The 27,974-nt window shown below is 40.4% G+C and overlaps 1 protein-coding gene across 1 annotated transcript in view; it reads left to right on the top strand.

Annotated features, from left to right (window-relative positions):
* Positions 1 to 27,974, top strand: part of si:dkey-12j5.1 (probable assembly chaperone of rpl4) — a 201,100-nt gene that overhangs the window by 125,791 nt on the left and 47,335 nt on the right. Inside the window, exons 9-10 of the mRNA XM_036558540.1 lie at positions 12,393 to 12,446; positions 24,448 to 24,561. Coding sequence (XP_036414433.1) covers positions 12,393 to 12,446; positions 24,448 to 24,561 — 168 coding nt within the window. The remainder of the gene's footprint in view (positions 1 to 12,392; positions 12,447 to 24,447; positions 24,562 to 27,974) is intronic.

Consider the following 27,974-nt stretch of genomic DNA (forward strand, 5'->3'; position numbering starts at 1 on the left):
TGAAATGACATCATTCTCTGTGGTCAGTCCCCCAGACACCTCCTAAAATCTTTAATGTTCTTTAATCTCTTTTAATCATTACTATGATTATACTGGCACATAGAGACTGTATTCCCAGGGCCCAGCTTGAATTACCACCCCCGTTCCAGAATTAAGTACATGCATTTCTGAGGGACTTTAAAACAGATTTAAACTTTCAATTTGAGCAATCTCAAATGGAATTACCAAAACACCCCCTGTTGAGTCGCACATTTGGGTTCTATCTCACTTTTATCTGCCCCGTCCTCGGAGCCTCAGCATCAATCCCTAAAGTAATTATCTCGGCTCCTCCTCGTTCCAAAAAGGCTAAATTTAAGTGAAGTTTTAAGCTCCCTATGGCAGCCGCGTTGCCTTTGATTAACGGCGCGACTATAAAATTCATACCGCCGCAGTGTATCGGTTTACTTGTGCGCATTTTCTCATAGCCACGGACGAAGACTTGCACACATACACAGGCTGGAACCAGGAGATACCGGCGGGGGGGTGTAAGTGCAGTTGTGGAAGATTGGAACTGTCAGAGGTGTCGCATTAAATGTGCTATTATTAAGTCCAGGCTGAATTTTATGGCCCTGCAGGATCGTAAATTGGTTGGTCAGTTTCTTAAATTACGCGTCCATTGAGTGATGCGCTCTCTGCTCTCCCACTTTCTTTTTTCTTTCATTTTTCCCCCCTTCTTTTCTTGCTTTTCTCGCTTGCTTTTTTCTTTATTGCTCACCCTCTCAAGCAAACCCGTGCTAGCCACTTTGCTGCTCTCACTGTCACTCTGTTTCAATGCCTCTCGCTCTCTCTCTCTCTCTCTCTCTCTCTCTCTCTCTCCTTTCTTCTGCCGCTGCTTCATCCCAAGCGCGTGCTCGTGACACCTTGACTCTGGTTAAATGGATAGCATGAGTGTAAAAGGGGTGGACGAGTCAGGGTTGCGGACAATTCTTTAGTAGCAGGCTGGCCGAGAAAGGTCAAGAGAGAGTGACGGCTAGGTCCAGAAAGGTTTTGTTAGGGTCAGGGTGGTAACTGTCCTCAACCCTTGTTCTCCTTCTGACTGACTGTCTTTAAGAACTCAAGAAATTTGAAATGCATTGTTTTTGCTGGGAATGGGTGGTTATTTAAATTAGGGCTGTAACTAAGGATGATCTCCATTTTAGTTAATTGTCGATTAACCAAGAGAAAAAAGTGCAGCCAGTAGTTTGTGAACAAAGAAACATTTCACATTTAAGTCCATTGATTTTTTTGTGTGTGCCATCATTGGCCTCCTGTGGACCACTGTGTCCCCCTCAGCATTGGCCCGATGACTGTGGACCCCGGGCCATGAACATTTTAGTGTTTTTCCGGCTTCCAACGCCTTCACATCCAGTCGTGAAGGGTTTGTTAATGGGCTAATGAATTGGATCAGGTGTGTTGGGAGCAAGAAAAACGCTAAGATGTGCAGAGCAGGACCAGAACCAGGGTTGGGAACCTCTGTTCTACATCATACTTTCATCAAGATCAATAAACAGTCACCATTGCCCTCAAATGCTGTTTTACTCAGTGTGAAAGGTGCAGAAACAAATAAAAGAACAATGCATGAACAAATCGTACATGGCAGTCCAAGTTCTACTGTGGAGGTAGTTTGACTCTGCAAGAACTTCTCATTGCTTTTTAAATAATTTTTCATCGGAAGAGAAAGCAAAGATAAGTAAATTGTTTTGTGTTGTCAGCAACATCATGTAATCAAACCTGATGCTGAGCACACAGAAGCAGCCTGGTCATCAGCCATATCAGACATGAGGAGCTATGAACATGTTCACCACTCATCAAACAGCAGTAAAGATGTTTTAAAAACACATGAAAACACAGAAAAAAGGAGTTTCCAAAAGTGCCGTTTTCAGTGCAGACAGAAGGTCATCATGTGGAGAAAGAAAATACACCTTTAAAATATCAGTATCCATGAGGACGGGCAGGTCAGAGCGCATTAGCACTCTAGCAAAGGAGAAGTGTAACTCAGCCGTGCAGTTTAGATGAAAATGCAGCTCATCTTTTCAGCTAACAGTGCGTTTACATGCACTTAATCCGAAAGCTGCAGAAAATGCACTTGAGTAATCAGATAACGGGGGAAACCCTCTCGTCTACATGAGTCAGGCAGTAATCAGATTTCTGTTTTGCAGCCAGCCAATAAACTCACAGTCGTGACGTACAGTAACATCAAACTTCATGAATGGCTTTTTTTAAATCGTGCCGCCACTTTACCTGAAAATATGAACATAAATCATCTAGAAGATGAAGAATATTTGAATCCTTTATTTCATGTTGGGTTTCAGCGTCGCTCCAAAAGTGCTTTGCTGCGTCTCGCGGCGACGCTGCTCGCTTATTTCCGGTAACGCCGTCTGTTTTCGTGCATGCGCAGACTGAGAAATCTGAAAGAAATCAGAGTAAGAGTTTACATACACTTAGAAATCTGATTTCTTAGCTAAAATCCGGCTCTGTTCATCAGATTTCTTAGTCTGATTTCTAGATGGGAATATGGTGTTTACATGACCATTCAAATAATCGGATAACCAATTATGATTGGATTTATTTTGCTAAGCCAAAACAGAGCTTGCTGAAAAACAGACGACACAGTGTTTTTAACTTTTTACTGTAGTTTTACTGTCGTTTACTCATCGTGTTACTTTTTTTTTCTTTTTTCCGTGTTTCACTAGATCCTAATGCATAACAGTCGCACTGCCTCAATGATTTCAGCTTTACACCTCTTATAAGAAATCATTTTTTTTTTGATGATAATGAATATTGTGGAACTGTGTGCTCGAATGACAGGTTGCATTTGTTTGACTCTTATATATGAAGTCGCTCTGACATTTAGGCTCGTTTCTAAACCATCAGTTGAACCAGCTGATCTGCTGCTGGTCAGCAGGGCTATCGATGTGCTGTGCTCTTAATCAGACGGACATGCAAAGAGTGGACGGGTATGACTACTAGGCAGAGACTGACAGGCCTATTGACAATACCAGGATCGTTAAAATTGATCAACTAAATCTCAAGGCTCTTACAGACATGATAAGCTGTATGTAACATTGGCAAAAAGCCTTTGTTCAGAAGTTTCACTCTCCAGCTACAGATAAATGGATCAGTGCCATTGATGAAAGTTAAACCCATGAGAGCTCAGACAAGGAGGAATTGTGGGTTGGGGGGTTTGTTAATGAGAATCAGTAATATTGACTGTCTGACAGACGGGTGCTGAGGTTCTGATCGCGTGTGGTATTGATGGTCTTGGTGGAGCTGTTGACCGTGGCTGTGTGGATCAGATCAGGTTTATAAATCAGCAGTTGTTAGATGCTCGCTGACAACAGCGTTGACTTGTACTCCATTCTGTGGGTTTTTAACACTAAGTTACAGATGAAGACCAAGCGTTAAGCTTTCCATGCATTTCCTGTTGGTCTTTCGTGTGCAGCCGAAACAGTTTCGACCTGCTGAGGCATGGAAGGTTCTGAAGGTTCCCTGTGCTGTCTGATCCTGAGACATTAGCAGCAGATTCTTGTGAAGTCTTGTAAGTTGTGAGTTGGAGCCACCATGGATCAGACTTGTTGTTCCAGCACATCCCACAGAGGCTCAATGGGATTGAGTTCTGGGAAATTTGGAGGCCAAAGCAACATCTTGAACTCTTCATGTTCCTCAAACTATTCCCAAACAATGTGTGCAGTGTGGATGGACGCCTTGTCCTGCTGTCATCCCAGGTACATCCCATTGCCATGAAGGGATGTACCTGGTCCACAAGAACGTTTTGGTAGGTGGACCTTGTCAAACTGACATCCACATAAATGCCTGGATCCAGGGGTTTCCAGCAGAACACTGTCCAGAGCATCACTCTCCCTTAACCAGTTAGTCTTCTTCCTGCAGTGCATCCTGGTGCCATCACTTCCCCAGGTAAACGGCACACACATGCCTGGCTGTCCATGTGATGTAAAGGAAAATGGGACTCATTGGACCAAGGAACTTTCCTCCGTTACTGCAAGGTCCAGTTCTGACACTTGCTTACCCATTTTAGACACTTTTGATGATGGACAAGGGTTAGCATGGACAATCTGTTTGATCTTTGGCTACACAGCCCTATACGCAGCTGGCTGTGACACACCGTTTCTCTCATTTGTCCCATAGCCGTCCTTAAACATTTCTGTGGCTTGCCCATCTGTTGGTTTGGACCATTTGGGATTTGTTGCCCTCATGCAAGGAAGAGCCTTGGGTGCACAACACCCTATCAGTGGTTCTTGGTTTGTCCCTCCTCAGACCACTGTTGGTAGGTACCCACCACTGCTTACCAGGAACACTCCACAAGCCTTGCCGTTTCAGAGGCGCTCTGACCCAGTCGTCTGGTCGTAACGGTTTGACCCTTGTCAAAGACGTTGAGGTCTTCATGCCTCAGCTTTACTCCTGCTTTCAGTACGTTGACCATGAAAACCAGCTGTTCGCTTAGTGTCTAATACAGGGGTTCTCAACCATTTCTACCATTTTTTGGGACATTTTCAGCACAGTGATATGTGGGGGCCTACTCTTGAAATATATGGTGTGTATCAGTAAACATGAAATATCAGCAAAATATTGGTGCGAATGGACAACTGAGAGGTCAGGTGTTTCTAGAGGCAAAGGGCAAAAAAATTGACGAAGCTGCCTTTGTGCACTCTTATTGAGGGGCTTGTATTAATGTTGTTAACAGTCACTGTTACTGATTTTTACAACAAAGTGCCATCACAGGCCCACTACAGACCACTGACCCTCCTCAGTATAGGTCCAAGGACCAGCAAGGGGTGCTTCGTGGCCCGTCATCAGTGTGTGGTCATAATGTGGCTCTTTGGTGTGGAAAAACACCAATTTTTCACCAATATGAAAATGATTTGCGTGAAGAAATGTTTTCTATAATGACGCTACCACTCCGCAAGTTTATAGATTTCAATTGATTTGTAAGAAGCTGTAAAAAAAAGAAACGTTAGTTGTGTCCATAATGATGAACAGAACTGCAGATGATTCCGCAATTACATAAAAAGATTTATAACGTTGAGAATGATGTTCTCCATCCAGAACATGCCATCAATATTTGGAGCAGGATGATCAAATCTCTAGACATATGACTTCAAGAAATTGCTATAAATAGGTAATGACAGCATACAGTCATAAGCCATAAGCTTGAACACCCTTCTGTCAAATGATGTCATTTTTTTCCCAAAGTGAAAATAAGTCATCACAGCAAACTTTGATTTGGCAAACCTTTTTTGTTTGAGTTTAACAATTGGGTAGCATAAAATATAAAATGTGCCATAACTTTTGCACAGACCGCCTATTATGTTTAGGTGTTCTTTGTTGTGTTAAATTCAACAAATAATTGTACATTTAATGTGCAGAAGTGTATTCTCTGTAGAAGATGTGTTGATTTATTCTCACTGAGAAAATCAACAAAGCGTGTCGTTTGACCAGGGGCGCTCAAACATTTGCATACGTCTGTATTATTTATCATTTCATAACGTCATGGCGTTCCCAAGAAACTTGCAATATTGAACACATTAAAATACCTTCTAGAGACTCGCTTATAGTTTTCAGTCTGCACTATATATATATATTATTATTGAATAAAAAAAAGCAATTATTAATATGACAAGTAATTCCAGACTTTTGAACCTTACTGTACCTTAATGGAAGAAAGTTTACTGTCATTTTGAACTTTTTCTGTTGGTCCATTTTTCATGAAATGCTCTCACAAAGTAGAGGGAAACTCATGTTTTCAAATGTTTTGAGATTTTAACGTGGCAACTGTTAATGCAGAAAATATGACATTACATACATGAAGATAAATTAAGTCGGGTCAGCCGTCTGATTCCCCTGGCCGCAGTATTTCACAAATTGGCCACAAGAAAATTTCTGAGCCTGTGGCCCGAGTGACCGCTTGCTTTGAAGATTTTAATTCAGTATCTTTTGATAATAAAAGATTTCACCTGGTGTTAAAGCCTTGGGTTCACTACACGACTTTTAAAGTCTGTACAGATTATAAAAGACTGGGCTTCTCACAATATTCGACAGGTTTTTGCAGATTTGTTGAAATATTAGGGATCACACACTACAAAACTTAGGCCTCAGCTGAACCCATCGGAGATCAATGAACTTGTGCGAGCTCTCGCGTTCTCCCGTCGCTAGGAGACCCAAATAAACAAATGTGGAGCTGCGGCTGCTGTTTTCTCTGCCGTTCACGCTGATACAGTAAAGAAGCAGCAGGTAAACATGTTTAAGTGGATCATGAATTTAAAAATGTGATCAGTTTGGTATTTTTAGAGTTTTAAATGTACATAAACTTGATGGTGCCTTAAACTCAGCTCATTAAAAAGCTTTGCTCTAAACTTGGTATTTCACAGATGTCTTGTCTGTTTTCAGAGGGTGTTATGATGTCATTTTCAGAGATGTTAAACAAGTATAAGTTACTAAAGTCTGACTTTTTTAGATATCTCCAAATTAGACACTTCATTAAAGCTCAGGTAGATATTGGAGTGCTGCGAATGGACATGACAGAGATTGAACTATTTCTGACTAAGCACCACGAGTTAAAAGGCTTGATTTCAAAAGTTTATGCCATGTTATCTGATGAGTGTTTGTCGTCTTTTGCAAGTCTTAAAGAAAGCTGGGAAAGAGACCTTGAGGAGGCTGTTGATCAGGATGTCTGGCTCTCTATCTGTTCAAATTTATATACTTCAATTAATATACACAAACTTAATTTTAAATTTATTAATAGATATTATTTTACACCTTTGCGCTTACATAGGATATTTCCAGAAAGATCTGAGTTATGTTTCAAGTGCCAACTGTATAAAGGCACCTTTATTACTCCTTCTGGACCTGCGATAAAATCAAAACATTTTGGGAAGGGGTGCATTCAGTTATACAAGAAATTCTTAATATAGAGTTTACATTATGCCCTAAATTATATTTACTGTATGGCCGGTTGGAAGATACACTTCACTATAATGCTAGACAGATATTTATTTTGCTGGTTTATATTGCTAAAAAATGTATTTTACTTCTCTGGTCTTCTCCTCAGGTCCCGACTCTCAATTTGTGGTTTTCTCAAATAATATCTTTACTTCCTCTTGAGAAGCTAACTTTTGATTTACACCAAAAGACTGAAAAATTTTGGCAAATATGGTTTCCTCTATGGAATTATATTGGTAATTTGTCTTAACTTTGTATTTATACATGTGCTTTTTTTTAAGTTGTATAATCATTCCTGGATTTTTCACTCATATGGTCCCTCCGCGTTTCCAAATGCATTTGTATCTGTGAACCCGACAAGTGTCTTAATAAAAATATAAAAAAAAAAGCTTTGCTCCACAGGTGACTTTTCTCCATTTTGCTTGGTTTACTTGCTGTATTTTCTTCTTTCACGCTCTCAGTTTTCATTGGCTGTTGCAGGAATCCGTTCAGACTGAGTCGTCAACCAGTTTACACTAGATTTCATTCAGAGTCGGTTGGGAAAGTCAAACGTTTGATAAACTCCAATTGGTCTGAAATGCAATAGGGAGGCTGTAATTCTGAGTCTGCGCCCCTCAAACACGACTCGATTCTTTCTCCAACTGTCCACTTCAGTTGACCCAAAAATCTGCAGACTAGAGCCGCCCAGCTCAGACTCAGGATCGGGGCTAAAATCGGGGTAAAAGTCGTGTAGTGTAACCCCGGCTTAAGTTACTGCAAGCACTTGGATCCATGAGCTCTGCTGGTGGGGTTCATGGCTGTTTCTTCTCCTGAAAAGATGCACAATAATGCGACTTGCATGCTAGAGCTGGAGAAACTTCAGACTGCTAAATGTGTGCGAGTGAGTGTGTGTTACTATTAGTAACTATTTCCTATTCAAAGCAACACCTTACTGTTTTTGGCTTGCTTGTTATTTGTAAATACAAATTATACACAATCAATCCTGTTTCTCTAATTCTCACCACAAATGTATTAATTTTGGCCCAAGAGAACTTTTTAGCATACAAAGTATTTAGAAAAACACTGTGTACTGTTTAAAATAAAAGCATATAGTGGGTGTAGTTGGACAGTAAGACAGTTTTCACTCCACACTCCGGCACATTCAATTCGCACTGGAACTGACTTTGAAATCACGAAATATGAAAGTGCAGAATGTCAACTTTAATTTCAGGATATATACATACGTCATAGTCCATTTCTACATAATTCGCCCATTCGGGGGACTGTAATGACAAACGGTGTGTCTCTAATCAAACCTTTTCTTTTTTTTTTGAATGTTTTTTGCCTTAAGCTCAGTTTTAGATCATTTAATTTCACTTTTGCTGCCTGTTTGCTTATTTAGATAAGCCCCTGGGGGTTCTGAGTTTTTTTGTGTGTAAATAAATTTAACCTCAAGCTGCCATCTCACAGTATGAAACCGTGCAGCAGTCATCCACAGAGAGAGTGTAGAGGCAGTTGAGGCTGTCAAATTTCTGTGACACTAGACAGTAACTTCAATTTCACAGTGAACATTCAGAATTATTACCAACAAAGATTCTCAGATTAAAAAAAAAAAATCTCTGCATCTCCTCCTCCAACCCTCCCTCACTGTCTCAAACTGGAGCAAACTCCTAAAAGTCTCACTTGAGGCTGCTAATGTAATTGCTGTTTCCACCCCTAATTTATCTGACCTTATTTTTGCTACCATAACGAGCGACGCATGTTGTCGTAAATGACCCAGAACGTCCACTACCCTGTTACATCACCCTCCTCCTTTTGGCACTCTGTGCTGACATAGAAGAGGCCTCACTGAGACAAAGGCTTTGTCCCCTGTGCTATGTGTGCTCTGAACTACTTACTGAACTGAAGAAACTGCATGTTTAGCGTTTACTCGTACTTCTACTGTCACACTAAACGCCAGCTACCCTTCACATTATGTCATCTTTTTATGATGAATGGATTTGTTCCTAGTAAAAATGACTGTTTTGAAGGTTTTCATTATGAGAATATACACCTATCAGGCATAACATTATGACCACCTCCTTGTCCACTTTATCAGCTCCACTTACTATATAGGTGCACTTTGTAGTTCTACGGTTACAGACTGTAGTCCATCTGTTTCTCTGATACTTTGTTAGCCCCCTTTTACCCTGTTCTTCAGTGGTCAGGACCCCCATGGACCCTCACAGAGCAGGTACTATTTGGGTGGTGGATCATTCTCAGCACTGCAGTAACACTGATGTGGTGGTGGTGTGTTAGTGTATGTTGTGCTGGTCTGAGTGGATCAGACACAACAGAGGTGGTCATAATGTTATGCCTGATCGGTGTATATTTGATATGTACTAGATGTTTGCTACCCAGTTCGAGTCCTTTGGGGACCTGACAGAATATCAGATTTTTCATTTATAACATTGGACACAGTTTATTTATTTCAAATGAGTGATTTTTTGTGTAGTAGATTAGTTTTTATGATTGAAGGAATGTGCTTATGTAAACTTTCCACACTCTCATGCATTTTCTCTCTAGTGTAATCATAAAGTAATGAGGCAGATTTACAAACGTTTTGCACTGTTGCAAAACTTTTGCCGTTGAAAAGTGACTGTTGTGGTTTACCAAACAGGCGCGGTGGAGCTTCAGATATATGGAAAGATCAAAGGGGAGGTCACTGCTCTTCAGTGCTTTCGCCTCATTGATTTACCATAGACATACATACCTAGATGCTGCGGTGTCTGTTGTTCTTTATCTGAGTCGATACGTCTGCGCGTCCGCCATGTTGGAGAGGTCAAGATCTTTGGCTCTGCGGTCCCTGCTTTACTAAAGCTACTCCTTACTTTGTTATTGCCGTGCACTGTGGTTCATGTGTGCGCCGTGGCTTATGGCTAAGTCAGCCATTCTTGGATGAACTGCGTGTAGGTAAGAGTTTATTCTCAAAATCATATAGTTCCCAAACGACCTGCATGTGCTTGGAGAAATTAAACGGAGATTTGCATCGTTTCCAAATGCACTCGACACAGAACTCAAGTTCCGCTCATACCACCAGACAAAAATGCGCATTATGAAAGAAAAAAAAATGTTGCTTAATTTTGTCACATTTCTGACAAATTTTGCTCAAAATAATTAGAAAATCAACGAGTAATGATCCCTTTTTTCAGAGTTAGTCATTATTCTGTCAAAATATTGAGATAGTTGCTGCGTTCCAAAGCCGAGGCTGCAGCCAAGGTAGTGCGGGTCCTGCTATGGATACTCCTCCTTAGTAGCCACACAGATGGAACAGTCCTAACGAGGCTGCAGCCGAACACAAAGTTACATCGGTCTTCATTTGCATGGAAGTTCTCAGCGGATAAACTGCTAAACTGTCTGCACCCACCAGTACAAAGTGTCGGTGGACTGTTGGTGATTAGGTCCTCTTTTACTAAATCTGCCACATAGTCTACAGCTGCGTTTGGAATAGCTTCTGTGTTTGAGGAGCGACGAGTGCCTCTCAACTGATCTACTAATCTAGGGATGAGGTTCATCAGTACATCAGTGTTGCCAGATTTCAGGGGTCCTGCCAAATTGGGTGGATTTTGGTTGGATTTGGCAGGAGAAAAAGTGCGTTGGCAGGTGGACAGAATTTGGCCTGGTTTGTCATTATTTTGTCGGCTTAAAAAAACATATTAAACTAATAAACTGCATTACTTAATAATACAGCTCAAATTTGAATAGGACTATCTTGCCCTCCCCCCATCTGTATCGTCTGCGAACAACATAAGCATTTAACGTACACAGTTTATTATTGACGATGATGTGCTTTCAGGCTGAACACATCATAGATTATCCAGTTCACATGGACTTACTGACTGTACAGAGTTCTGCAGTACTGGTGTGGACCGTGATCTGTTCAGCTTAGCCTGTAATGGTTATAGCTATAATAGTTAGGCTTGCAGTGTTATTGCTATTCATTGCCTTTCTGACTACATGGGTTCATGAGTCCTGTTGGATACATACATACATACATCATCTAAACCGCTTATCCTTCTGGGTCGCGGTGGGGTGCTGGAGCCTATCCCAGCTGTCATTGGGCAGAAGGCAGGATACACCCTGGACAGGTCGCCAGTCCATCGCAGGGCAGACAGACAGACACACACACACACACACTCACACCTAGGGGCAATTTAGCACGTCCAATCGGCCTGACTGCATGTTTTTGGACTGTGGGAGGAAACCGGAGTACCCAGAGGAAACCCACGCAGACACGGGGAGAACAGGCAAACTCCACACAGTAATGACCCTGGTCGCCCGGCCGGGAATCGAACCCAGGCCATTCTTGCTGTGAGGCGACAGCGCTACCCACTGCGCCACCGTGCCGCCCCTATTGGATACAATGCATTCAAATTTTTTGATTTTTTAGAAACATAGTTTTCTAGAAACATTTTTGGCAGCTCAGCAAGTTTACTTAAAAAGCTTTACGTTAAAAGCTTTTGGTTCTGTAAAACTGTATTAACACTTTTTTGCAGCTGCCCACATCGCTAACGTGTTGTTACTTAGCTCCTACACATAAATTGCTTTGACGATACGGTATTGGTATCGATGCAACTCTAGGCAGCACCCTAACTACACAACTCGGCAGCTCTTTGAGATGTACGTATAGTCACACCATGGATGGTGAGAGGGGTATGTTAGGTTGGTGGAAAGGTCACAGAGGATCTTTCCCCTAAGCTCCTCCGAAGTTTGATAAGCATTTCTGCGAGTAGCAGCAGTAGCAAGAGAAACGGTAACACTGGAGTTAACAGTTGAAGCTCTCTGCCATTTACAATTCAGCAAACACATGAAAATAGTGATAATAAATGCTGTTAGTGTTTTACCAAAGTGCAAAATGAAAAAAAGTTCATCCCAGCTTCACATTTTCTGCCAGTAAATTGAAACTCTTAGTGATGAAACAAACCACTTTAAAGCCAAGCTGATCATTTCTATGAACAGGTCAGGTTTGGGTTTCAAATTTAGCAGTACCAGTCGGGGGTACGAGTTATTCTCTATCTGACTGTGGGAATAATTCTAATATCTCGAAATTAATGTTTGTGTTGCTGGAATCTTAATTGAGGCTTTCTTTCCTTATTTCCTGCTGGCTGTGCCTTTTTTAAATGACATGTTTTAAATAGCAGTTTTTAGCTGTCTGCAGAGGTCAAAGGGCTAAGGGGGCTAACAAAGTATGCAGAGAAACAGATGGACTACAGTCTGTAACTGTAGAACTACAAAGTGCACCTATATAGTAAGTGGAGCTGATAAAATGGACAATGAGCGTAGAAACAATGTTATGCCTGACCGGTGTATGAGAAGTGTATCAGTGGTAAAACTCAGCAAAGCCAGTTTGAATCAGTGTAAACTGTAATGAAAGTAAATGTGTATTCCTTTCTCCTCAGATGGCCACAGAGGTGCTGGAGGGCCTACTAGAGGAGGACGATGAGGTTGTTCAGGTAAGTGAATTAATAAAATGTACTGAATTTGTGAAAATACCACACAAATAGTGTGAATATTTAATGGTAATAAGACCAAGAGAAAAGGTCCAAATTACTTGTGCTTATAAATTCCTTCTTCTAAAGCTTTAAAAGTCAAGCAAGTCTTAATTTCCTTTATTAATTTGTCCTTAAAAAGTCTCACTTTTGGAACTGTTATGTGTTCGTGTTAAAAATCTAAGTACTAGAGGTCATTTTTTTTGATGCTTATAAAAAAATGCATTTCCTCTGTAAAAGCTAAAACGTGTGCATAGTCTCAGACAACATACAGGGCTGTGCAGAAGTCAGAGACCACCCTTCATTTCGTACATTTTGTAGGAAAAGATAATCCACTTTGTTAAGAAAGGGGGATTCACACAAGCAGGTACTATTTGGGTGGTGGGTCATTCTCAGCACTGCAGTAACACTGACGTGGTGGTGGTGTGTTAGTGTGTGTTGTGCTGGTACGAGTGGATCAGACACAGCAGTGCTGCTGGAGTTTTTAAACACTGTGTCCACTCACTGTCCACTCTATTAGACACTCCTACCCTGTCAGTCCACCTTGTAGATGTAAAGTCAGAGACGATAGCTCATCTGCTGCTGCACAGTTTGTGTTGGTCATCCTCTAGTCCTTCATCAGTGGTCACAGGACGCTGCCCACAGGACGCTGTTGGCTGGATATTTTTGGTTGGTGGACTATTCTCAGTCCAGCAGCGACACTGAGGTGTTTAAAAACTCCAGCAGCACTGCTGTGTCTGATCCACTCAGACCAGCACAACACACACTAACACACCACCACCACGTCAGTGTTACTGCAGTGCTGAGAATGATCCACCACCCAAATAGTACCTGCTCTGTGAGGGTCCATGGGGGTCCTGACCACTGAAGAACAGGGTAAAAGGAGGCTAACAAAGTATGCAGAGAAACAGATGGACTACAGTCTGTAACTGTAGAACTACAAAGTGCACCTATATAGTAAGTGGAGCTGATAAAATGGACAACGAGCGTAGAAACAAGGAGGTGGTCATTATGATATACCTGATCGATGTATAATATAGAGGATGAATTGTAGTCCATGCTTCTGTTTGTTTTCACCCTGTGTGTGTGTGAGAGAGAGATTGATGGGCAGAAAGATGACGGATTGTATGTTAGCATGTGCTAGCTAGTACATCTTTGGTTACTTGTTGGAATCAGGGAGCTGCGTGTGATTAAGTCCTGTGTGTCGTCTCTTTCTGTTGTGGCTGCAGTTTGGCAGCCGCTTCTTTAATGGGCCTCTATTTTCAGTGGGCTTGACAAGTGGTGCTGACATTCAGTGCAGCAGACGGCTGGATAAATAATGTATGTATGGAGACCTGCTGGAATAGAGTTTGTGCGAAAGCTCCCGGCTCCTCAGTTTAGCTCATCAGCCATGGAAATTATGAACGCTGCAGCAGAACTGACTGATAGCACTGCTGACACATCATGCAAAGCGCCATGCTGAAATAATTCACATACATGCTTTTAAGTAAATATGACTTATATGACTGCATATACACACACACACACACACACACACACACACGCACACACACATATATATAGGGGTGGGAATCTCTAGGCACCTCACGATTCGATTCGATTACGATTCAGAGGCTGCAATGCGATTATAAAACGATTATCGATGCGTCTTGATGCATTTTTTTCTATACAGGATTTTTTTTTTTCTCACTTTGTGAGGACTTGGTAGTTTTAAAACAAAGTATTTGTAATGATCCATAATGAATTTACTTCCAATATCTTTTATTAATAAAACAAATGGAAGTGAAGTGGCAAATGAACTGGAAGGCTCTCATTCACTGCTCTTATTTGGAGCACATGAGACGCTGGCTGCCACTCATCTGTGATAAAATGTGCAGTTATGGTGAAGTAAGATTGTGTGGCAGTGGATGTCCAACGCAGCAGATTACAGCTGTCCTCCCTGTTTTCTTCAGTGGTTCTATAACTTCGGTTTCGGTCTCGTTGTAGAGAGTTGGGGGGAGGGGTCACCGTGTCAGTTAAATATCTTCGAGACTGGACGCTGAATCTCCGTATCCAAAGTGTGCAACTACTTGAACTGGTTCTCAACGACTGAGAACAGAGGCAGATCCTTGGCAGTAAAAATTGCGACAGTGTTTGTAATTCGCTTCGTCCTTTCCGAGTTGGGTGAAAGCTTCAACAACGTTGCTCGATGGTTCTCGGGTTGGAAGCAAGTACGACTTGACAGAAAACAGGTGGAAACGTAATATCGTTTCTCATATTTGTCATTTCCAAACTATTTTTGTTTCGTGTCACACAGCCAGCATGTAGTATGGCTCTTATCCAGGTCCCTTTTCCTGTCTAGCTAGTAGCTAACGAAGCTGCAAAGAGACGTTTTAGACGAACACTTGGAGATGAATGGACTTATTCGCATTTATAAGAGCACAGTTGGTTCCCTGGGACGTTAAATCTGCAACGAGAGACTGTCAAACACTAAAAAGTTGCGAAGATGAAGTCGCTTCTCTTTCTAATTTTCCCAGTCCACCTAGGTTCGAACAAGAAGCTGACGAATGAGAAGCGACTTCAGCCTCATAAAAACAGTCGAATGCTGAGAGACATTTTACAAGAAACTGATCTACTTTTGAGGAAAAGTTTGCTTGAGATGGGAGGAAAGCGGCTATAGCTAAAGCTTAAAGCAGAGCAAAGTAAGTCTGCGTTTTCATTCCTATACTGCGACATCATTACATACTGAGACATACTGGACATTAAACATTGCGGCTCCAAAGGTGGTTTGATTTTTGTTAAAAGGACAAAATGGCTCTTCTTATCATTTGTGTTGTGACTCCTGACCTAACCTGGCTTTAATGCAGAGGGAGCCGGTCGGATTTCTCGCTCACCCAGTTGTGTTTTTGTTATGTGCCGCCACAGACTGTCCGGGCGCTGCACTTCCAAATTCCGTCTTTTGCGTTCCGTCAATGTTATGTCCACGTCCGCGTCACGATGCATCTGAGAATCGTTTTATCCCCCCACCCGTAATATATATATATGACTGTTGTCATAAGAAAACCTTGTATCTCCAGAATGGTAACTTTACAGGAGAAGGAAAAAAACCTACTTTACTTTTAATGTAAGTCAATGGAACCAGACTTTTTTCCAAGTCATTTTGGGCTGTTTCCTTTAGTCCATTCATCATGAAAATTTCACACAATGTAAAGAACAACAGGTATTTTCAAATTATGTCAAAAACTGAAAAACTTTTTCTTCCGACAGCAGCGATATACATATATATATATATATATATAATGTGTATATTAATAGTCATATATGTTTTGTTGGTTTTTTTTAAGTTAAAACAAGTTAACACATCTGCTTCAGAGAACACAAAGTGCACAATTACTGATTATTTGCTAAATTAAACATATTGTGGCCTGTACAAAAGTTATATATAATTTTTTCTGATATGTTAAATTTAGTAACAAAAATGGAAATTGTACCCTAAAAAGTGTAGAAAAATTGATAAAAATCCAGAGATTACTTAAAGCTACACCATGTAAGATCTGGGGATTTGGAGACCTCTCTGGTGGAAATGTGTAAGTGCACACAGTGTAACACAGGTTATGCTTCGGGGCCCTTCCCCGACGGGACGAGTCTGATGATTGTGAGTGAGCTGAGTGTTCAAAGAGACTTCAGTCAAAGCTTGGTGAAGGACGTGTCTTCTGAGGATGTGAGTGAATGATCTAATACAGTCACCATGTCCTCATCAGTATAATGTTGATTTTGCGTTTGAGACCTAAACATCAAGACCTTCTTCTCTGTTTGTGACAGATTTGTAAATTGTAAAGTCATATGGTCCAAAAAACTCCCATGAAATCTGACCCGACGCCTCTTACTCTTAGCTTATTGTTTCAGGCTGTACAGGGTGACTGTAGCTGAGGCGCTGATGCTGAGAGAGGTTTACACCAAGCCCACTTTTTACTGCAGATTTGATGAATCGCTCAGTCACTCGCTGTGCTAAATCATTGTTACATTAGAAGTGTTACTTGTCTGTCTAGCGTCTCCCTGAGCGCCTGTTTTGTCGTGCTAATGATGCAGTGTTCTTGTCAGAAGAAGTTCTAGTCTGGGCCTCCGTTCGGTGATTGATCTTGCGTTGTGTCTAGCTGTGTGTGTGATGTGTAAAAAGTCATAAAATCTGTGTCTCTGCCTCCTCCTTAACACCGCCACCAAGAGCACGCTTCATAAATCAGCCGCACTCCTCCGTTCCCCACATCCATTTCTTTCATAACTAGCACCTTTTAGCTCCACCAGCTGGTGGGGAAATCTGACTGATAAGGCCGTTGCTCAGTGGATGCGCCGCATCGTGCAGCGTCACATAGCAGAGAACTGCTATACAATGCATGTAGCGAGAGCGCCGCAAAAACGGCAGGTTCATTTTTACACTCGTAGAAATTTAACGAAAAAAACTTTTTGCATCCGTTCATTGCCTCCTCACACACTCGGTGTTCGAGCTGAAAGATACAAGGTTAAAAAACTAGACTAGACTAGTATCAGTAGCTTAAAGGTAAACTACCTTTAGCATTTGTCTTTATATGTTAAAGACTGACTGCCTTTCTCTGTTTGCGTTTTAAGCCACAGGTGATCTACTGTGGCTTTCTGTGGTCTCGATATGGCTTGAATTTAATGTAGTAATGGAAAAATGCTGAGTGCTGTGATGCACTGAGAAACTGAACAATTCCCAGAGTCGTCAAGTGCTGGCGAGCATCAACACGGAATATCGGCACCGGTGTGAATATATGGCCATTTTAGCTTTTAATCCTTTTTTCTTGATATCAGGAATTCAATTTTCACATGTGAAAATTTAGCTCTTGCTAGTAAAAACTGATTTTTTGATATCAAGAATTCAGATTTTACTAGTGGAAATTAAATTTTCACATGTGTAAATTGAATTCCTGATATCAAGGAAAAAAAAATTAAAAGCTAAAAGGGCTTGCCATAAACTTATGAATTAAATTTAAATTTACATTTTCACTAGTAAAAATTAAATTTGTAGTAGTAAGAATTAAATTCCTGATATCTAGAATGAATTTTTGATTGATATCAAGAATTAGATTTCTATGTGTGAAAATTCAGTTTTACTAGTAAGAATAAAATTTTCCAATGTGTAAATTTAATTCCTGATATCAGGAAAAAAGGATTAAAAGCTAAAATGGCTTGCCTTACACATACCTTCGTCTCTATGATCATCTCTATGAGATTCCAGTAGCATGTTACCACGAAGCTAACAGTGATACACATGAACATTTATTGACTGTTCTAGATGAAACAGGGCCATGCTATGTTTTATTTTAAGCTTGTAACAGTGGTCAATGCTGGGGTGGTGAACTCCAGTCCTGGTGGGCTTGAGTCCAGGATACTTTGGTAATTTTCCTACTCAAACACACCTGATTCAACTCAACACCTGATTCAGCAGCTAAATGCCAGGTTTACTCGGTGTGTTTAGAGCTGAAAATTCACCAAATTGTGCTGGACGCCAGCTGTCCAGGATCACAGTGCTTTGTGGCTGAGCTGTTGTTGCTCCTAGACGTTTCCATTTCACATTAATAGCACTTACGGTTGGCTGGGGCAGATCTAGCAGGGCACATTCTATAATGGTCTCATTTGTAAAGTTGCTGAGCTCTTCAACATGAAGAAAATCAGAAATACATTTACTAGATACTATTAATTAGACTGATGCAATGAATACACTGAAAAGTCGTTTATCTGATTAGCATATTTATTCATGTGAAGTGACTAAATTAGAAATTGTATGATTTGATTGATTTTTCTTTTAGGAAATGCTCATATTGTAGTTCATGTGATTAATAAAGTTACAGGTTCATTTACATGGTGCTACTTGAACTAAGTTGTAAATTAGTAATAATTATGCTCATTAGTTGCTGTTTTAGATGAGGTTATTATTAATACTGATTTACTGCATGCTTAAAAACGTAATTTATCTGATTAATAAAGTTGCATATTTACTTGTGATGTGAGATGTAAATAAGTAATAATTGTACTCATTAGATTCTGCTCTTTTTAAATGAGCTCACTCATTAAAATTGAGTATAATGCACACAATGAAAAGTTCTCGTTAACAAGTTTGTGTATTTAGTTTCTTGATGGGCTACAAACACTCTTAAAAATAAAAGAAGGTGCCTTAAAGGATTTCTTGGACTAACAGCATACAAGAACCACTATTGGTTACCAAGAGAATCTTACAGTGGATGGTTCTATAGAGAAAGTGGTACAATGTAATTGTGGGGCGGGTGCAAGGGCAGCCATCCCCTGATCAAAATTGCTCACTGTAAAATTGCCATCCCTCTTTCCAATCTCAATGCGATATCATTTAAAATGCCTCTATTAAATGTTTCAGTTCTGTCCATCATATTGTTACTGATTTACACACCAGGTTGCTGTGAACGTATCATTAACAGGGATAGAGAGATTTGCACTGGCTACTCGAGCCACCAAGCCAAAGAATCATGTTGCCAAAGTTAAGAATTTGTGGCCAAAATTATGGAAATATGTTTATTGTAAATGACTCAGTCTACCAAATTGTTCAAACTCAGAGTTAAAAATGGACAAAAATCCTTTTACTTTGAGTGACTCTGTGCCTTAATGATGCTTATTTTAATGATGTTTATTTATTTCACTACCAGTACTATAATAATGATGTTTCATTAGTGACAATTCTAGCTGATTTTGAGCATAACTCAAAAACTCTAGCTAGTATCAGACTAGCAAACACGGCTTTGAACAGCTGTACACACATAAAATCATAACGTTTTTCATTAAAATACAAAAAGTTTACTCAATTGCAGAAAATGTGTGATTCCATAGTGACAATTCTGAATTTTACACTCTGATTTTCAGACTTTGGGACACATTTAGTTCAAAACAATGGGATCTAACTGCTCACCATGTGGCCATGAGGGACAGGGATGCAGCCCCACTTCCTGCTTTAAATGCAGGGGTGCATTTGTGTTTATTTGTGTTTCAGTAGTGACATAAAAAAATGCGGAACAGTATTTTTTGAAAAAAGCTGTTTCCGTGTCACACCGCTAGTTTTAACTGTGCTTGCTGTCTGCGCCCCAAATAGAGTCTTCATTGATTAACAAAGTAGAGTTTTAATGCTTTACTCTGCATCATCTGACATTCAGTCGTGTGACGTTCGCTCATATCTGTATATATTACACTTTGCTGCTACGAAACACTGATGGCTTAAGCTGAGCAAGTTGGCACACAGCCAACCCTGTTCTCACGTTTCGTGCGTGAAGCTTTCAAATTGCGGAGCTTTGTGAATGATTCACCTGCAAGACGCGACAGAAACCGAGAGACACACAGATCTTTAATTCAGTGTTTTCACTCCAGGCTTGGAGCCCCTGAACTGTATAGTTCAGTGTTTCTCTCTGCTGTTCACCTCGTTCAGCTCAAGAAGGGATTAATTAGCTAATAATATCAGGTATTTTAATCAGGAAACCACAGTTATGCAGTGCAGGGGTTTCAGGACTGGAGCTGAACTCTGAACTAACTGCACTAGCAAACTTACAGAATCACGTCTGTTGAAACACGACGTCGTTTTCAGACCCACGACATTCAGTCTGATATTTAACGTTCATGTTTCTCCATTCAAACCTCATTTAAATCTCCAGAAACAGAGAGTAAAGTTATCCCGGCTGTCTGCAGCTCCGTTAGGGGGCGACTGTTCATCTCTCGGCTGTTAACATCAGCTAAAGTTATCTAAAGGCCAGCATTGATCACATCTGTGTTAATTAGCTGATGTCGTTACCCTCTTATGATGATGGAGTGTTTTCTCCTCTATGCAACACCTGGGATCCTTTACCCACCCTGACGTGAAGAGCCGGTGGGCTTCTGTGTTTTTAAATGCTTTGAGAGACTCCAGAACAGGGAGAGGGGCTGAGTATGAGATAAATATAAATGTCAGGAAAACACAAATTTGGTAGTTTTTCGTCAGTTTAAGTGGGACCAGGAGTTCAGGGGGAAACTGTATAAGGATCACAGACTATTTTATTGACTTTGTTGAGGTGACGTTTCTTCTCTTCCAAAGTAAGGAGAGCAATTTTAGCCATCTTTTTTATGTTCATGCAGAGCAGCAAAGCCAGATGTTCAGCCACAACAGACAAATCACGTGACTGAAACCCGAGGATTGGTAATTAGTCTCAGAGAAAGCGTGTGTTAGCCTTCACCCTCCCAGCTTGTTGCATCGTGCGATGGAGGGAAACCTAGTTAATGGATGGAAAATTTCAGTACTACCACCATTTTATGATCTCTCTCAGTATAATTCGTGTCATTTTGTCATGTTTTAACACATTTAGTGTCAAAACTAACACACTGTGCTGTTTGGTTGTGTAGAGTCGTGTGTCAAACGCAAGAACCCTTTGGGAACCTTTGTTTTTAGTTTGTTTCTCAAGTTTCTTCATGTGTTTTCTCTGAACCTGTTTAATTCTAAGCCCTGTAGCTTGCCTCCTTCCCACCTCCGCACTCAGCAGCAGAAGTACAGTCAGTATATAAAACAGTAAGAACAGTAGAGGGGGCATTTGCTAATATGCATGGGGGGGTACGCATCAACCTTGGAGACTTCAGTTCCTCTGTTCTGTAGAAGTGGTGACAGAATCATGCCAGCCTCCTCCGATACACCCCCCCACCCCCACCCCCTCCGATGCCTCGCGTGTGACAGATTGAGAGCAGATACAGAGCATCTGAACTTTTCACTCCGTCCAGGAAAGTCAGAAGTTGGGAAGAAAGCGAGTTTTTTGAGGTGCGAACTTTTGATGGCGCTTTATTGAAAACCTTGGCGGAGTGTTTATAGAGTAATTAGAGGTGAAGAACTAAAGCACACGCCCACGCATGACAACAAATCCCAGCATGCGTCTTCCTCCAACCTCTACTGTCTGATCGAACTGTTATTACTGAAAGCGCAGATGTGTTTATTTAGCCGTCTGCAGAAAGGAGCGTTTTTCAAGCTATTTGATATTCATATCTGAATGAGATACGAAAGCAAATGTTTTGCTTTTTCTTGTCGTGTATTTGCATTTTAAAGTCTCTGTCGTGGATTCTGTATTGTTTAGTCATTTTAGGTGCTCATCTGCCCTTCCTCGAGGCAAGTTGGGTATTTAGAGCTTTAGTTGGGCCTGCAAATTTGATCCAAACCTGAATACATTGTACAAATGTTCTTGAGTCCAACAAAAATCCAATAAATCAAACCCCTCATTCACACCAACAGGTTCTCTGTGCTTCACCAACCACACAGCCATATCTACATAAACATCACACGAACCTGAGTGTGGATCACTGCGTTCCCTCTGTTATATAATCCTATCCCATTTTCTGAGAGCAATATTATTGAAATAGTGTAATTTTGGACAGTATCTTTCTCAAACTGCTGCTCTGTAATGGTACCGAATGCGCTGTTGACATGTGTGGCTGGACCCAACTGTATCTATGCATGTATACACTGATCAGGCGTAACATTATGACCACCTCCTTGTTTCTGCGCTCATTGTACATTTTATCAGCTCCACTTACTATATAGGTGCACTTTGTAGTTCTACAGTTACAGACTGTAGTCCATCTGTTTCTCTATGTACTTTGTTAGCCCCCTTCAGTGGTCAGGACCCCCATGGACCCTCACAGAGCAGGTACTATTTGGGTGGTGGATCTTTCTCAGCACTGCAGTGACACTGACGTGGTGGGGGTGTGTTAAAATGTGCAGGAGAGCGCTGGTTACCATGCACATGACCATAATAGCAGTTATCAGAGCACTGATAGATAAAATCAGAAAACCTCATATCTCCAAAAACTTTACAGGAGAAGGAAAAAACATACTTTACTTTTAATGTGAGTCAATGGAACCAGAATTTTTTCCAAGTCATTTTGAGTCGTTTATTTTTGTCTGTTCGTCATGAAATTTACATACAATGTAAAAGGTAACAGGTTTTTTTAAATTATGTCAAAAACTGAAAAACGTCAAAAATAGAGATACAAGGTTTTCTTCTGACAACAGCGATATAAAATATGCTATTACAAAATCATCAGGTGTCAAAAATTACGGTTAAATTCTGCTTTAACAAATTTGTTTGTTAAATGATGCTTTTAAACATCAATCAAAACGCTTTTTAATCTGGACAAACATTCCATCCTGCACTGTCCTTATGCTGTGCTGATATTGTGAGACGTTGGCTTCACCAGTTTAATATTAGAACTCTATTTCTGCACATAGAATATGTTACATAGAGCATATTGAACATAAAACATACATTTTTTTTTTGACTAAACAAATCAAACATTCTCTTGGCTGCACTAAGCTGTGCTTTCCTGACTCAATTTGCTGTTTATGTCCCGTTTTCTCATAAGTGTGGGCCTGGTGGACCTCAGTGCTGGGCCGTTGACTTCAGCATGCCGGATTAAAAAATGATTTAAGGTGGTGAAGAATAAAGTCAGGTTTAAAACTAAAGCGAAAGGAAATGCAAGATAAACTCAACCTGAGAAAGTAAGATAACACATCCTCTGCCAGGAATAAACTTAAAAACGCCATCTTCTTCTAATTTAGTGCACAAATTCTATTTGTTTGTTTAGTTTAACATTCATACAAAAAAAAATCCAAAATGTGTTGTAACTTTTGCACAGGTCATATTTTACATTTGATTTTTCCCCCAATATGTTAAATTCAGCAAATTGTATATTTAAATGTGTTGCCTTATATATGTATATGTACTTATTTACACTTAGAATATCAACAAAACATAAAAAGAGGCGCCCATTTTTTTTTTCTCACGACTGTATTTTTGTAATTTTCTTTTTTCTTATGTTATATTCTGAGTCTAGGCTTGTATAATGTCCTAAACAAATTGGTCCCACTTTACATGTAGTTACATGTGAACAACATATGCAATAACAATGTAACTACTAATGATTTAGTCACTGTTACAGATGGATTACTGAAGTAAAGCCTATGTAATTACATGTGTGTCTACTTCAGTTTTGCCTCATGTAATTACACAAGCATATCTTCTACACAGGAACGTTCCTGTAGTGCAGTGTTAAAGTTACACTGTAAAATAAGTTAACAGTTCCTGTGTAGTTGCTGTGTAGTTACTGTGTAATAATGGAGTGGTATTAATTGCTTTGGTAATGCAACACATTTAATTAATGTAATAACAGTTACATGTTGAGATAAGGGACGTCTGCTGTTCTGTCACATTACAGAATGGTTTAAAGCTGAAACTGGTTACAGTGTCACAGTACTGGCATCATAAATGCTAGCTAAATGTTAGGAAAGCTGGCAGATACAGTGTCAGTGATGTAATTACATTTGTTATTACCCTTGTGTAATTACATGAGAGAGAATAGGCTGTTACAACTAGTAAAATACACTTGTGTAATTACATGAGGCAAAACTGAAGTTGATACACGTATAATTACATAAGGTGTATTTCTGTAATCTGTTTAACAGTGACTAAATCATTAGTAGTTACATTGTTGTTGCATATGTTATTCACATGTAACTACACAGTTATTAGAGACACTAATATAAATTGGGACCAACAATCTTTTTCACTATAGAATGTCACGTTGTAGTTGTTACTAATGTATTCCTTCTGTAATTGAAAGTAAAATTGTGTTACTTTTCACTGCTACTGCCTGGTGATCCTCACCGCTTCTTTGGCTGCGCTGAGCGTTTGTGTGTGTTTTCGGCTTCGACACCTGGAGATTTACTACTGCTTATTTTCTTCTCCGTCTCACACATTTCTGTTAATGCTTCTTGGTTTCTGTCAGTTTAATTCAGTGTTTTTGGAACGAATACCGTTCTAAAAGCAGTTGATTAGATTATAAAAACATTACGTAACATTAATTGACATTAGCATTGAGTCAAGCTCATTGGTTACTGAGCGTTTCTCAGCCTTTCTCTCCCCTTTCCTCCCTTTTTTCTCAGGTGTGGTATTTATTGGGATGGCTGTTTTATCTACAACTAGACAAGCCAGACACCACAGATGATGCAGAGAGCGTCAGAAAATCAGCCAGAACTCACCTAACCAAAGCAAAAAAGGTACAAACACAGACACCTTTTCACCTACTGACAACTAAATACTGACTTTTTCAGTATTTATTGTTGCAGATTTGCACATTTCCACTTTTCTCAGTGAGGTTCCTCTTGATCAGCTACACATCCTTTCAGACCCACAGCGCTGAGTCGTCTTCTCACAGTGGAAGGATGGACAGGAACACCTGTGGATGTTTTCAGATCTGAAGCAGCTTGATTTTCTCCTCTCTCTCAGAGATGAAAGCTTTAAGTGCTGTTTATCTGATGGGGGCAGTTTTGGTGTCGACCAGGTCTGACTGAAAAAAAAAAAAGCATAGAAACCGTTAAAACGTTCTGCTCATTGCAGGTGTTTTTTTCCCTTATTTTCCTTTGACTCTCCCCTTGGTTGAGTAAGTGGATTACTGTATATCTAATATTGGAAATATCTCCTAAACACTTGAGCTTGATGGCCATTTTAAATGGAATTTAATTAAATGGAGGGTGATGTGACTTTTTTACAGTACTCAATGGTCAAAAATGGCTGAAAAAATTTGACCAAAAAAATAGGACTACAAGAAAGTGTCAGTCAGTCAGTCACTTTGTTAACTAATAATTTAAATCTTAATAAAAACAAGAAACAGTGATCAAAAACCTTTTTTCCCTTCGCTCCCCCAGTCAGCTCGCTCTCCTGTGCCAGTCGGCGCAGACGCATTTAACGGCTTGAGCAGCAGAAGATAAACAGCGAAGAAAAAAATTCAGCCGTGTGGACCTGTTTCATGCTTCTCCTGAGGGATGTTAGACACGTCTTTTGTGAGCATTGTTTTTGTGGAGTATCAAGAGTGAGTTTGACGCTTAGGATCGTCTCCTTTACAGAACTTGAAAACGTCCTGCTCGACATGCAGAACACAGCCAAACAAGAAAAAGTCCTCTCCAGCATGTTAACGCAAAGCGGCTGAGCTGTTCTGAGGTTATAGAAGTGTGTAATGGAACTTTGGGCCTGATGGTGGGACCTGGCCATCTGAGGGGTTAATTAACAATGTAAAAGTATTATCTTTATTACCTATGTAATACTTTACCTTGTGTTTAGTATGATTACTCAAAGACAAATAAAACATTTTCGTTTTAGTGTATCGCTGGTAATAAGTGTTCCCCACATTCAACCTGAGTAACCAAAGAGAAATAGTTTTTGTAATTAACTTTGCAGATTCTGTTTTTGGTGTAAACTCAACGTGAAAATGTCCGAAAAGCCAACACACACACACTCGGACATCATGTAGTCAGCATGCTGTGAACCTTTTAGTAAGATTATATTATATAAACTGTTTTTGTGTCAGCTCAGATGTGTTAAGGAAAGCAGATTTAATCAATAATCAAAGGTATTTTCTGTAAACCTATAGCATTTATGTCTAGTACGTTTACGCAGAAGCATAAATAAATCGACCAGGTAAAACCCTTTACTTCGGTTTTCGAATTTTCGTTTCGGCCTGGAATTTTCATTCAGTGCATCACTAGTAATAAGTATTCCCTACACTTCGCCTCAGTAACCAAAACAAAGGCCCAATCCTATTTCACCCCTCGCGTCTAGGGGGTCTAGGGGTAGAGTGTCCTGATTTGTGTTGAGACAGAGGGGTAGGGTGAAGTGTTAGGGCTACATGACCCTCCAAACAGATGAGGAAAAAAGAAAAACCAGCAAGACGGCTGAGCAGGAGACCAAAGAAACCCACAAATGTGAGAATTTTCTGTTAAAAATTATAATAACCATCTTAGTTTGATGTCATTTTAGTGTTTTATGGCACTTTTCTTCATAACAAGCTTCAAAAGTTGCTAGTAGTAGCTGATGTCTTGGTAGCTAACTAGCTTTTTCCCATTCCACCTTAAATGGTGCAGCAATCAGGCTTCAGAACTGCTGCACCATTTAAGGTGGAACGGGAAAATTCGAACGAGAAGCTGGCGAATATCTGACTTCAGCTTCATATCACTGAAGAATTAGTGGGGGATGATAATAAATAATTGCTTTGAAGGCATATGACTGCCCTAAATGTAACTAAAGCCCAGCAGTGAGGAGCTGAACTTTACCCTCCTCTGCTGTCACTGCAGACTGGCAGGGTCGCCTACAGAGCAGCGCTGGTAGCTGTTAATGAAGTGATGCTCTTTTTATTTGAGGGTCCCAATTTGTAGGGAAGATTTCAACCACTACCCCTTGTAACTCAGTTTCTAGGGGCAAGGAGACCCTCGAAAACAAGGGGTAGGGGTAAAAATGAGAAATGGGATTGAGCCGAAATAATATACAGTATTTTGTTGGTCCTGTTTATCTCTGCTTTTGGTATAAACTCTGAACATTTTTTGTCTTCAAAGTGTCTAAAAACCAACACCCACCCCCACACACACAAACACACACGAGATGATCAGCATTTCTTTGTTCAGTACGGAAGCTTCTTGTGCTCTGCAGGACTTTTGCTGCAAACACACACTTTCCCTCTCCTCCCCCTCTTTTTTTTCATCTGCGCACCGCTCTCCCAGCATGTCCTCTCTCCTTTCACCGGGGTGAAATTTCTCTCACACCGCCGGCGGTCTCGGGCTATGGAAATGGAAAATGAAAAGCGAAGTTTGAGCGAAAGAGAGAAAGCGAGAGCGCGTCTAGCAAGCGGTGGGAGGAGAGAAGGTGTCGAACTTCTACCTGCTTTACCTGCTCTCTCTCATTCTCTCTCTTTCTCTTTCCCCTGCCCTTTTTTCTCTCATCTGCTCCATCCATCTCCTCCAGTGGCCTTTCACTGCTCGAGTTATTAGAGTTTGGTTTCTCTCTGAAGTTGCCTGTGGTCACTGTGTGTGTGGACTTCTCATTTCTTTTTCCCCCTCTGTTCTTTCCTGTCTCTTTCCTCCCTCTCTTTCTCCTCCTCACTATATGAACCGTCATGCTCCGGCCTTCGTTCTCTCACCCCCTCCCTCTGCCTCCTGTCCTTTTCTTTGTGGGAGGACTAAAGAATTTGCTACATTTTGTCCTTGGTGCGGTCATGGAAGATGAATTGTTGCACCACACATACACAAAAACAAATTCGCATACTATCCCCCTCGCTCTGCCTTTACCTTCAGAGGTGGGCATAGTTATTCATATATCTGAATGTACAGTACTGGGCAAAAGTCAGAGACCACCCTACATTTATTTAGTTTCTAGTCAAGTACCACTTTATGGCTGCTGTCGGAACAAAACCTCGTATCTCCAAAAATGATAATTTTACAGGAGAAGGAAAAAACATACTCTACTTTTAATGGAAGTCAGTGGAACCAGACGTCTTTCTAAGTCATTTTGGGTCGTTTCTTTTGGTCCATCCTTCATGAAATTTACACACAATGCAAAGGTCAGTGGGCATTTTCAAATCATGTCAAAAACTAAAAAAACTAAAAATTAGATAGAAGATAATCCACTTGCATAAGGAAGGAGG

This window comes from Colossoma macropomum, unplaced genomic scaffold (genome assembly GCF_904425465.1).
Source record: "Colossoma macropomum unplaced genomic scaffold, Colossoma_macropomum, whole genome shotgun sequence".
NCBI lineage: Eukaryota > Metazoa > Chordata > Actinopteri > Characiformes > Serrasalmidae > Colossoma > Colossoma macropomum.